Source organism: Megascapheus bottae, chromosome 2, assembly GCF_031878675.1.
Source record: "Megascapheus bottae isolate mThoBot1 chromosome 2, mThoBot2.hap1, whole genome shotgun sequence".
NCBI classification, from domain to species: Eukaryota; Metazoa; Chordata; class Mammalia; order Rodentia; family Geomyidae; genus Megascapheus; species Megascapheus bottae.
In genome coordinates, this window is record NC_143510.1 from 48,875,012 (window position 1) to 48,888,094 (window position 13,083).

At 44.4% G+C, this 13,083-nt stretch overlaps 1 protein-coding gene across 1 annotated transcript in view; it reads left to right on the forward strand.

Annotated features, from left to right (window-relative positions):
• Acvr1b (activin A receptor type 1B) overlaps positions 1–13,083 on the forward strand; it is a 42,387-nt gene that overhangs the window by 15,122 nt on the left and 14,182 nt on the right. Inside the window, exons 2-4 of the mRNA XM_090326001.1 lie at positions 7,348–7,587; positions 8,277–8,525; positions 11,511–11,741. Coding sequence (XP_090182127.1) covers positions 7,413–7,587; positions 8,277–8,525; positions 11,511–11,741 — 655 coding nt within the window. The 5' untranslated portion in view covers positions 7,348–7,412. The remainder of the gene's footprint in view (positions 1–7,347; positions 7,588–8,276; positions 8,526–11,510; positions 11,742–13,083) is intronic.

Here is a 13,083-nt window from a genome sequence, read left to right on the forward strand (position 1 = left end):
CTTGTATGTGCAGAGTGCCTTGATGAGTCCTCTGTGACTTGGCTCTTCAAATTGTGTCGTTTCTAGTACACAATGCTTTGGCCATAGTATGAGGAGTTTTAGATGTGTATTGTTTATATACCTGAATGAAGATTTTTTTTGTATTCTTTTTTACCATTTTATTGTCAATGTGATGTACAGAGGGGTTACAGTTACATAATAAGGTAATGAGTACATTTCTTGCTGAACATTGTTACCTCCGCCCTCCTTTCTCTTCCACTTTTCCTCTCCCTCAGCTCCCCCCATCCCCCTACAAGTTGTAAGCTTATTTCCAACATACTGTCTTGTGGTATCACGGTTGCATAGGTTCACACTTTGTCCTTTGTCGCACCATCTTGTTCCTCTTTCCTCTCCCAAATCAGATAAACATAAATTCAAGCCACAATGTACCAGAATCAAATACAGTGACAACAGGGTTAAACCAAAGGTGGGGGGTGCTGAATGCAGATTTTTAACCTGATGGGTCACTATGCAGCATTCATTACAAGGGGCTATTGTCGTTAGTCCAGATTTAGTTTTTTGAGGATTAAATTTGGATTTCAATGTTGTGCTAAATTTACAGTAAAGTAAGAGATGTTTGTAATTTTGTAATCACTTATTTAGTTTCAATGAAAAATAAATAGTAGCAGATAACAAGCAAATGAAACAGTGGATTTATTCTGTATCAGTCAATTAAAAAAAAAACAAAACTACAGTCAAACTTACATTGGAAAGGATTTGAGGTCTTGTTCCATCCCCCTTTTCTGGTTAATCTTGAGGAAAATAAAGTTGAGAGGCTTCCTAACTTGTCTAAAGTTACCTAACTTGCCTAAAGCCTCAGCAGAGTTGAGAAGTGAACATGGCTTTGTTGCTAAGACCTTGCTGTAACTTGCCACTTCCTAATTAGTGGTTCCAAAGAGATATTTTACTTGTGGTTTTGTTTTTTTGTGTGTATGTGGAGGGAGGGGTGTTACATCAAAAGGAGGAATTCCTATTTATTGAGCACTTTCTATTTGTTGATTCTTTTAAAATGTAAGTTACGCAGTTATGGTAGCCAGTTATTAACAGTCCCACTTTGCAGACTGAGCTCAAAGGAAACTGCTGCAATCAAGTTAATAACTTGCTCAGCGTCATGTGATTAATAGTAGAGCCAGCATTTGAGCTCTAGATCTTTCTCTAACCTGTTGTTCCATGATACCCACTGTGGCTCCCAGTGATACAGTTTAGATCTTTTCAGGGGAGTAGCAGTGATGGTAATCTTATAACTGTCCAGACTTCTTGCTCACAATGAGATGTGCAGATGTACAGATACAGGTTTAGTTCCCTTTCTCAAGATAGCTAATCTCTCCACCATCTCTATAAGATTCGTGTTGTTTTCTGGTGGGACAGTTGAGGCTCTGGGACTCACCCAGTTCCTTATCACCAACCCACACCCCATCCCCCACCCCATCCCCAGCCAGCAACTTTTCTGTCCCTTCTAGCATGGATTTCACCACTTTTGCTCTTTCCTGTCTTACGCCAAGATTGTTTAAGTACTTCCCAAAAATAATGAGCCACGTGTGGGTGTGTTCATTCTCCAGAATGAATCATTGTGAAAGAGGCTGTGCACCAACGAAACAAGAATAAATATCTGGAATCAGAGAGACTCCTGACTGTTCTGCCCCACTAATTGATGGACTCTGAAGTGAACTCTTTTTAAAGAGGCGACTGTGGGTTTGGCCTTGTGTGTCTCACCGTGCTCAGAATAGTCTTCTCTTGAAGTTGTTAATTTTCTCCTTCTTACTTCCCAAAATAGACCTGGTGCTGTTCTCAGCAGGACATCCCAACATCCCCGTGTATGCCCTGGGAGATGTGCTCCCCACAGGGAGCCCCTGCATGCTCCAGGGAGACAGAAGAGTGGGGAATGAGCTTTTCTAGATTAATGGAATGCCAGTGGAATAGAAGAAGATTGGTCTAAGTATTCTGAAACTTGCCTAATTGAAGTTTGCAAAGGTGTGGGGAGCTGAATGAGAAGAGGGGGGAGATGAAAAGTTTTTCTTGAGACTGTAAGGGCTAGCATTGAAATTCAAGGGGAACTTGTTTTTAGGATTCCTTTTAAGGTTTATATCTACTTTCACAAACATTCAATGAAGTTTAAGAAATAGCTTTACCAAATGCAACAGGTAGCCACATGTTGTATGGAATTTCTCTCAGAAGATAAGATCTGTTCAAATGCTCTGAAACAAGCATCCAGGATGTCAGGAAGGTCTCTACTGACTAGTTACTTGTTTCTTGGTTAGGAATAGCAAGAGGTTGCCCCATTTATAGATTGTCTGGATCAGGAAGAGTTGGACTCAAGAGATTTAGAATCTGTCTTTATATTTGAAAAGCCAAAGAGATGACATAGAGAATATTGGAAGAAAGGATGAAGATTGTGCATGAGTGTTGTGGTGTGTGGTGTGTGTGTGTGTGTGTGTGTGTGTGTGTGTGTGTGTGTGTGTATGCATGTGCGCATGCACATTGAAGAGGCTTGAACTCAGGCCTCAAAAAGCTGGTATTTCTCAAATCACTTTGGCCTCAGTGTTAATATCATAGGTAAAGGGCAAACCTGGATTTGAAGCCATCAATTTGGTTCCAAAACAGCAGGTTGTAGTTGCTGCATTTTGGCTTTTTGTGTGTATGTGTGTGCTGGTTCTGAGGCTTTCATTCTTTGGGCCTGGACTCTGTCCTTGAGTTTTTTTGCTCAAGACTAGCATTCTACCACTTGAGCTGCAACTTCATTTCCAGTTTTTTTTGGTGGTTAATTGAAGATAAGAGTCTCACGGACTTTCCTGCTTGGGCTGGCTTTAAACCTCCTCTATCCTTAGATCTCAGCCTTCTGAGTTTACAGAAGTTTATAGAAGTAAGCCACTGCCTCCTCCTTCCTCCCCTCTCCCCCTCCCCTGCTTTTTTTGGTGGTAGCCTTACAGATTGAACTCATCCCTCTGCACAAAGTACTCTTTATCACTTGGACAACAGCCTAAGCTCAAAGATAACCTCATCCTCTTATACTGGGGTTTGCACTCAGGCCCTTGTACTTGAAGGTACTCTACCTTTTGAGCCACACCTGTCAGTGCTTTTGCTTCATTCTTTTTTTTTTTTTTTTTTTTTTTTTTGCTAGTCCTGTGCTTGAGCTCAGGGCCTGAGCACTGTCCTTGGGCTTTCCTCAAGGCTAGTGTTCTACCCTGAGCCACCGCACCACTTCTGGCTTTTTCTATGTATGTGGTATCGAGGAATCAAACCTGGGTCTTCGTGCATGCTAGGCAGGCACTCTACCACTAGGCCAAACTGCCGGTCCCGTCTTCATTCTTTTTTATTTTTATTTATTTTTTTGGCCAGTCCTGGGGCATGAACTCAGGGACTGAGCACTGTCCTTGAGCTTTCTCAAGGCTACCACTCTACCACTTGAGCCCCAGCACTACTTCTGGCTTTTTCTGTGTATGTGGCACAGGGAATCGAACCCAGGGCTTTGTGTATGCTAGGCAAGCTCTCTACCACTAAGCCACACTCTTAGCCTTCCTTTTTTTTTTTTTTTTTTCCTTTTTGTTGTTGTTGTTGGTAGTAGTAGGGCTTGAACTCTGGGCCTGGGCACTGTCCCTGAGTTCTTCAGCTCAAGGCTACTGCCCTACCCCTTAAACCACAACACCACTTCTAGTTTTCTAGTGGTTAATTAGAGATAAGAGGAGCCTCATGGACTTTAGTGCCCAGGCTGGCTTTGAAGCGTAATCCTCAGATCTCAGTCTCCTGGGTAGCTAGGATTACAGGCGTGAGCCACTGTGTCCAGCTTTTTTTTAATTTTAATTTTAAAATTGTTATTATAAAGGTGATGTACAAAAGGGTTGCTTAAGCCAGGTAAAGAGTATGTTTCTCTTTCCTTTTTCCTTTCTTTTTTTTTTTTTTTTTGCCAGTCCTGGAGCTTGAACTCGGGGCCTGGGCACCGTCCTTGAGCTTTCTCAAGGCTAGCCACTTGAGCCACAGCTCCACCTCCAGCTTTTTCTGTGTATGTGGGTACCAAAGACTCGAACCCAGGACTGTGTGCATGCTAAGCAGGCACTCTACCACTAGGCTACACTCCTGGCCCTACATTTCTTTTTGGATAGTGTCACCCCTTCCTCACTTTCTCCTAGTTTTTCTCTCCCATCCCCATCCACAAGTTGTATACTTCATTTTCCACATGTCTAGTGAGTACCCCTGCTGCATTTGTTCACCCTTTGTCCCTTCATTTATTTATTTATTTATTTATTTATTTACTTGCTTACTTGCTTACCAGTCCTGGGCCTTGAGCTCAGGGCCTGGGCACTGTCCTTAGGCTTTCTCAAGGCTAGAGCTCTACCACTTGAGTCACAGAACCATTTCCTGTTTTTTCTATGTATGTGGTACCAAGGAATGGAACTTGGATATGCATGTATGCTTGGTAAGCACTCTACCAGTAGGCTACTGTCCCTCCATTTCTGTGCCCCATCTTCATTATTTTTCAAATTACGTCTCCAGTGTATGTGTAGGTTGGCCTGGACTGCAGTGCACCTGTTTATACTTCCCACAGCTTTGGGTCACTGTGTCCAGCCCCTGACTGTGATAGAGGTCTTACATTTACTCCCAGACTGGCCTTGAACTTCGGTCTTCTCTCAATCTCCACCTCAAAGATAAAACTATTTATAGCCAAAATGGAGAGTTAGAACAGGGTTGTTTTTCATGGACTGGTCACAGGTATCTGCTCTTGAGCCTTAGTACATGTTTTCCCACAGGCAGTGCTTACTGAATGTGGCACCTAAGACTTGGCGCCCTCTTCTCTCTGTCACCTGATTGGGTGAGTGCCTCATTCCCAGCTTCAATGTTCTAGTGGTCAAAGCAACATTCCTGCCATCCCAAGAGGTCAAGGCTAGGTTAGGCTCGTGGAGACAGTGTTGGGGAGAACCAACTGCTGCTGTCTGTGCTATTCTTGTTAGTCAGATAAATAAAGGATTGTAGATTCCAGGGCTGCTGAACAGCTTTCAGAGACACCAAATTCATTTTCAGTAATTTCCTGTCTGTGGCACACAGTTATGTACGATACATATACAGCAAAGTTTATTTGTCCCAGAGGGGATTGTATATGCTGTATGTTAGAAAAATTATATTGTGTGACTATATATGTGCATGTTTAAGCACTATCCATGAAACTTTGTGGATGGGTTAAATTTATTCAGCTTTGTGTGTGTGTGTGTGTGTGTGTGTGTGTGTGTGTGTGTGTGTGTGTGTGTGCGTGTGTGTGTGCGAGAGGGGGGGGAGAGAGAGAGAGAAATGGGGCTTGAACTCTGGGCCTGGGCACTCACTGCTCCTGAGCGATTCAGCTCAAGGCTACCACCCTATCCCTTCGAGCCACAGCACCACTTCCCATTTTCTAGTGGTTAATTGGAGATAAGAGTCTCATGTTGTTTAGTACCCAGGCTGATTTTGAACCGCGATCCTCAGATCTCAGCCTCCTGAGCAGCTAGGATTATAGGCCTGAGCCACTTCAGCACTGGTTGGTTTTTTTTGGGGGGGGGGGGCAGTCCTGGTGCTTGAACTCAGGGCCTGTGTACTATCCTTGGCCTTGGGTGTTTTGCTCAAGGCTAACACTCTGCCACTTGAACCACAACACCACTTCTGGCTTTTCTGTATATGTGGTACCAAGGAATTAAACCCAGGGCTTCGTGCATGCTAGGTGAGCACTCTACCAGCAGGCCATGGTCCAGGCCCTAATTGAGTACTTCTTATACATTTAGTCAGCTTTATGAAATGTCTTCTCTTTGGAGGACATCATAAAGGGGCACCGAACATAGATAAAAAATGTAGAATTGATAAACGAGTGGTCTTTGCAAGTTTTTCATAAGAAGAGATGTTTGAGGCCCATGGTTCAGGAGGCTGAGATCTGAGGATAAGTCAACCTGGGCAGAAAGGCCTGGACAATTTTTACTACCAGTTAACCACTACAAAGCCAGATATGGAGCTGTGGTTCAAGTGATGAGTGCCAACTTTGAGAGGCCGGGATTTTGGCCTAGTGCTTGCCCAGCATGCACAAAGACCTGGGTTCAATTCCTTGGTACCACCTGCATAGAAAAAAAAAATGTTGGAAGTGGTGCTGTGGCTCAAGTGGTAGAGCTCTAGCCTTGAGAAAGCCCAAGGACAGTGCTCAGGCCCTGAGTTTAAGCCCCAAGACTGGCCAAAATAAATAAATAAATAAATTTTTACTACCAGTTAACCACTACAAAGCCAGATATGGAGCTGTGGATCAAGTGATGAGTGCCAACTTTGAGTGAAAAATCTAACCAGGAGCTTGGAGCCCAGTACCAGCACCAAAAAGAAAAGTGATGTTTCAGCAGAATTTTGAAGAGTTTGTAAAAATTAGGACAGAAGCAGTAAAGGATATGTGTGAGCACAGCACCAGTGCGCTCATATCTGTGATCCTAACTACTTAGGAGACTGAAATCTGAGTATTTCAGTTTGAAGCCAACCCAGGTAGGAAACTCCATGAGACTTTTATCTCCAGTTAATCGCCAAAAAGCTAGAAGTAGAGCTGTGGCCCAAGTTGTAGAAGGCTTGCTTTGAGCAAAAAGGCTCAGGGACAGTGTCCAGGCCCTGCGTTCAAGCTCCAGAACTTTTTTTTTTTTTTTTGAAGAACAGAAAAGAAAATATGAGAGCTAGGTAGTAGTGTCTCAGGACTGAAATCCTAGCTACTCAGGAGGCTGTGGTCTGAGGATTACAGTTTGAAGCCAGCCTGGGCAGAAAAGTCCAACTTTATCTCCAGTTATCTAGCAAAAAAGCTGGACTGGAAGTATGGTTCAAGTGGTAGAGCACTAGTTGTAAGCACAAAGCTCAATGCCTTGAGATCAAGCCTAGTACTACCCCTCTCCTCCCCCCCAAAAAAGAATACATAATAATGTATATACCACATTTGGGATATTGGGTATGCTTGATGCCCAAGCAGGGAAAGAGGAGATGGGGTTATACTAACTGCAATATTTTGCATGGAATATGGGGAGTTTCCTTCTGTTTCCCAAAGGGAAGAGACTTTCTCTTATTAGAGGTTTTAGTTACAATATGAAGGTCATGCCCTCTCCCCCCCCCCCCCCCCGGCATGAAACAGCACTGAGAGCAGCAGTGGAGGCCTATAAGATCTTATTTGTGAGCTGCAAAAATAAGTAAAAGGGTTATGCCCAGTGGAAATAGCTTTTTGACTCCATCACCACAAAAGCTCCTTATTTTGGAGTGTGAAATATGCTAAGGGGTTATATTCTAAACCTAGAAAAGATCTTACCATTGCCATCCATGACAGCTCCCAATTTCCTGCAGCTCTCCTGTGTGCGTGTACCAGCTGTGTACAGGCCAACTACACATGTGAAACAGATGGGGCCTGCATGGTCTCTATCTTCAACCTGGATGGGATGGAGCACCACGTGCGCACCTGCATCCCTAAAGTGGAGCTGGTCCCTGCTGGAAAGCCTTTCTATTGCCTGAGCTCAGAGGATCTGCGCAACACCCACTGCTGCTATTCTGACTTCTGCAACAAGATCGACCTCAGGGTGCCCAGTGGTGAGTGGACTTGTTGGACTATTAGCTCAACTTGGAGATAGAGCCCCCACCTTGTCCTTTCATCTTTGTTTTGTGCTTGTTCTGTCTGCTGGCCCAGCGATAGTTAAAGGTGACTTTTGTGCCATTCTCTGAGGTGTAATGATGGAATTGTTCCCAAGTCAAGTTTGTAGCTTAGAAGATGAGGGAGGCAGATGTTCTGGTTAGTTTCAGATGTGCCAGCTGCATGAGTGGCTGAGCAACCAGTGGCTGTGGAGCCAGGCCGGGGATGTGTCCAGAGGATAGAGGAGTGATTGAGAATGAAGGGATGCCAGAACTGTGTGGAGGGTCTGCTCTGAGCAGGGGTTAGATGATATAAAGGGGGGCTGGAATTAGATGGTGATTATAGTAGAGAAGTACCAGACACCACCCAGGGCAGGTGAGCTACTTAGCAAGTGTAGTAGGAACACTGAAGCAGAATCTATCGTATAGAAACTAGCATGTCTGCCGATGGAGACAGGATCCTAACATGCTGTGAACTTCCAGAGTGGGTTTGGTTTGACTGTTGGAAGGTGCCTCAACTAAAGAAAGTAGCAGTCAGTACAGCCCAGAGGCATCAGAGGAACCCGAAGCTGAGGGAGAAAGGGGTCTTTTTCACAAGGTTCCCTTCTTTTTACTCTGTATTCTTTCCCTCCCTTCTGTCATTTGACCAGGTCATCCCAAGGAGCCTGAGCACCCTTCCATGTGGGGCCCCGTGGAGCTGGTAGGCATTATTGCTGGCCCAGTCTTCCTCCTGTTTCTCATCATCATCATTGTCTTCCTTGTCATTAACTATCATCAGCGAGTCTATCACAACCGCCAGAGACTGGATATGGAAGATCCCTCCTGTGAGATGTGTCTCTCCAAAGACAAGACACTCCAGGATCTTGTCTACGATCTCTCCACATCAGGGTCTGGCTCAGGTACAGAGTTCTCTAGGCGTCAGTCGTGTTTGTTGGCCCTCATGACTGGTTCCCAGCAGGAAAGTGTTTATGAGGAAGGCAGGGGGCCCTGCATTTGTTTCTACCAGCATTGAGTCATTTGGTTTCATAATTCCCCTTCTTTTAGAGTCCAACATGTAATAAGATATGATAATGGCTTCACAGAAAATCTTTCATTCCCTGGGATTCCAAAGGTCAAGTGCAAAACTCTCACTTGCAGAAAGCTGCCTCTCTTTCACTCTTACTGCTGTACATCTATGAAAACCCAGCTGGTTCCACCTGAGCAGTGGAGTGCTCTATGTAAGGGCTACCCTTTTGAGAAACTGGAGTGTGCTGGATTCCTGTGAGGTGCTGACAGCTAATCATTGATCTCTGGGCAGCCACAAGGGGATTTTAAGGACATTGAGCAAAGCTTAGAGTTGGGAGCGGGTGAATCATTGACTTGTACCACTGCCTAAGGGCTTTTTGGTGGGGGTTCTCGTAAGACCGCTTGAGCTTCCAGCATAGCTTGGGCTCCATTTCCTGCAGTGCCTGTTGTCCCGGTCTTTCATAGATGAGGGCATTGAACCTAATAGTGAGCCTTGGCATGAGACCAGAATTTTAAGACAGAGGGCTTAGGCAGGAGCTCAGCTAGGTATTAGATGTGAGCATGACTACAAAAGAGGTGTTTTTTAAAAAAATAAAGATAATTATTTTAATAACCATAGTTTTCCATTTTAAAAGAAGAAGTCAGCCATAAAGACCCATGAGTTGCCATTCCAGCTAGAACATGCAGGTCTTACATGTGACACTCAGTGTGTTTCTGTGTTTCCCTGCCCTGGGACAGACTATTGTTTTAGAGGGAAGTTGTGCCATCAGCCATGGCCAGAGATTCCTCCTTGAACACAGGGAATACTGTGAGCTGAGACACCTTCTGAATGTCAGTGGTTTTGCCTTTATTAAGCTTGGCAGCAGAAAGCCCCAAAATGATGAATATATTTTAAAACTGCATATTTTTAGAAACACAAAATATATGGCTTGTTCTTTGTCGACAGAGGTAGGCCAGAAGTTGAAAATGCCTGGCTGTGTCTTGATTGGCTGTGGGAAGAGGGGACTTAGTGTCCAGAGACTTGAGGACTGGGATGAGCTGAGGCAAAGAAGGCAGGATGATTAGTTGTCCCAGCACCAGGAGTACGTTGGTTAATGACTGTTTATCTCTAGGTGGTTTAGTTCATTCTTCGTGTAGAATGTGCACGGTTTCCAGTGTGGGGGGCTTTTCATAATTCTTTTTTTAATGCTTATGTGAATTCCAATTCATTTGAGCAAGAATAAGGTGAATATCTTCTGGGAACAAAGACTTCAAAGAGGCCGGTGCTGAACTGAATAGGGGAAGTAGGATTGTTGGGAAGTCTTACAGATGAGGATGAATTTTAGAGGGTCTGAGAATGATTGGAATTTTGTAAGGACTTAAGGGTGCCCATGCTGAGGGGTAGGGAAAGGGCTGGCCAAGGCGCAAAGGGTTTTGGGGGCCATACCCCATCTTATAGGTGAGAAGCATTTGCCGAAAGCTTTCACATATGAAAACCCGTGTCCATTTTTTCCTTTGGAAGGATACTGGCCATGTAAAGAATAAAGTCACTCATATACCTGCCTGCTGGTAGGAACAATGGACCTAGGCAAGGCGTGGGGTGGGTGGGTGTTCAAGACACCGACACGGTGAAATGAAGTGGTAAAGCAAGTTGGAAGGCTTTAAGAAGGGCCAGCTGAACTCCTGTGGCTCATGCCTGTAATCCTAGCTACTCAGGACGCTGAAATCTGAGGCTCGAAGTTCAAAGCCAACCAGGGCACGAAAGTCCGTGGGACTCCCATTAATCACCAGAAAAGGCGTTGTAGATCAAGGGGTAGAGCACTAGCCTTGAGCTGAAGAGCACAGGGACAGCGCCCAGGCCCTGAGTTCAAGCCCTATGACCAACAAAAAAGAAAAGAAAAAGAAGAAAGGCCAGAGTGGGGCAGGGGCCTGTTTCTAATTTGAGAATTTGATTGTTCTATACTGTGTAGTTAAAAACATGAGTTGTGGAGTCCTAGGTTTTAATCCATGCCTTGTCACGTAACAGTTTATGTGAGTTTGGATCAATTATATAATGCTCTGTTTTGAGCCTTAGTAGTTTGTTTTTGTTTTCTGTTAAGTGGAAAGCCCTACCTGACAGGTGGTTGTGAGGAGGAGAACTAATTTAATAATAATTTAGGCAAAGTGCTGCTCATGCTTAGTAAGCACGCAATAAACAGTAACTCACATCTACCAATAACAGCTGTTATTTGATCTTAAGAGGGAGATAGAAGGGGAGGTAGTGGATGAGTTAGATGAACAAGGTCCTACAAATATGGTAAAATGAGACTTAAATGGATAGTCTCCCATTCTATACCTGGAGTTTCTTGTAAGTAGAACTTTGATCTGTGGGTGTCTTGGGCCATACAACACTGCTCTCTAGTGGCTAATAGAAGAATGACCAGAAGGCAACTCATATTTTTGTTTCTTTTCTCTGCCTTTTTTGGGGGCGGGTTTAAATGAAGGTCCTTAACTTGCCCATGTAGGCACTCTGCCATTTAAACTATGTCCCCTGGTCACTGTCACGTTGCCTGCATATGTAAGGCATATGTAGGTGGCTGGCTGCAGAGTTGGTAAATCTGGGCAAGCATTTACATCTAAGCCCATCGTCCATACCAATTGGAGGAGAATTGCTTTGGTAAGGAATAGTTAATCATACGCATCTCCTCTATGGTCACTTACTCTCTGTCACCACCTGGCTCAGCCTACTGGTAGATTACCTAGAAACTATATGGGGCCAACTACTACTCTCTGCAGCTAACGGACCATTATAGAATGGGGACACCGTGTGGAGGGCCTTTCTACTAGTGCAGGCGTTATGCGCATTCCAAAAGTTAGCAAACTCATAATGTCAAATGTCTTTTCCATTCTTTGGCCCACAGGACTACCCCTTTTTGTCCAGCGCACAGTGGCCCGAACCATTGTTTTACAAGAGATTATTGGCAAGGGCCGGTTTGGAGAAGTGTGGCGTGGCCGCTGGAGGGGTGGTGATGTGGCCGTGAAAATTTTCTCTTCTCGTGAAGAACGGTCCTGGTTCCGTGAAGCAGAGATATACCAGACAGTGATGCTGCGCCACGAAAATATCCTTGGATTTATTGCTGCTGACAATAAAGGTAAAGCATTGGGTCAGGATACAGGGGAGCCTCAAGTCAACGGCATTCTCAGATGGAAGGAGACTGAAATCTAACTGCAGTGGGATGCACAGCTCTTTGGCTCCAGAGTTATAATCTATGGGGAAAAAATTCTGAGTAAGGTCCTAAATTTTCTTTTTCTCTTTCTTTCTTTCTTTCTTTCTTTCTTTCTTTCTTTCTTTCTTTCTTTCTTTCTTTCTTTCTTTCTTTCTTCTTTTTTTTTTTGCCAGTCCTGGAGCTTGAAGTCAGGCCTGGGCACTGTCCTTGGACACTTTTTGCTCAAGGCTACTGCTCTACCACTTTGAGCCAGAGCTCCACTTCTAGGTTTTTCTGAGTATGTGGTACTGAAGAATCGAACCTAGGGCTTCATGCATGCTAGACAAGCACTCTACCACTAGGCTATGCTCCCAGCCCAGTCCAAACTTGATAAGATGTGGACTTTTAAGGCCATATTGTACCTATACAGAAACCCAAGTGGAGATTTTTGTTTGTTTTTGCCAGTCCTGGGGCTTGAACTCAAGGCTTGGTCATTGTTCTTGAGTTTTGTTTTTGTTTTTTTGCCAGTCCTGGGGCTTGAACTTAGGGACTGAGCACTTTCCTTGGGCTTTCTCAAGGCTAGAGTTCTACCACTTGAGCCACAGTACCATTTCTGGCTTTTTCTATGTATATGGTACTGAGAAATCGATCCCAGTGCTTGGTAAGCACTCTACCACTAGGCCACGCTCCCAGCCCCTGACCTTGAGTTTTCACAAGGCTACCTCTCTACCACTTGAGCCACAACACCACTTCCACCTTTTTTTGTATATGTGGTACCAGGAAATAACCCCAGGGCTTCCTGCATGATAGACAAGCACTCTACCACTAGGCTGGACCCAGAAACTCAAGTTATTAAATACAGATAAACACCATACATGTCCTCACCCTATTCTCTAGTTTCTCCTCTTTGACCCTGAAACCCATCCCCAGTGTAGTCCCTGTAGGGGCTCCAGTGATTGCATTTTAAAAATGGCTAGAATGAGGAATTCCTCTGCCAGGAAAAGGATAACTACAGAGAGCCAGAGAGCATGCAGTCCAGATACTGGATCATTCTTTTCCAGACTGGCTCTTACCAGTAATGTCTATGTAAGCACCATATCCACTTGTAGTGAGGGGCCACAGAAGAACAAAGACCTGCCTGCCCCTGGAGTGTACCTTAGTAGCTGTCAGATGCGGTGTGAGATCTTTGTTTCCTCCTCCTCTCCCCTTTCCTCTTGCATTTGTTTTGAGTCTGTTGCTTGTTACCTGGCATATCTGTGTATTTCTATTTGGCTGGTATATTTCATGG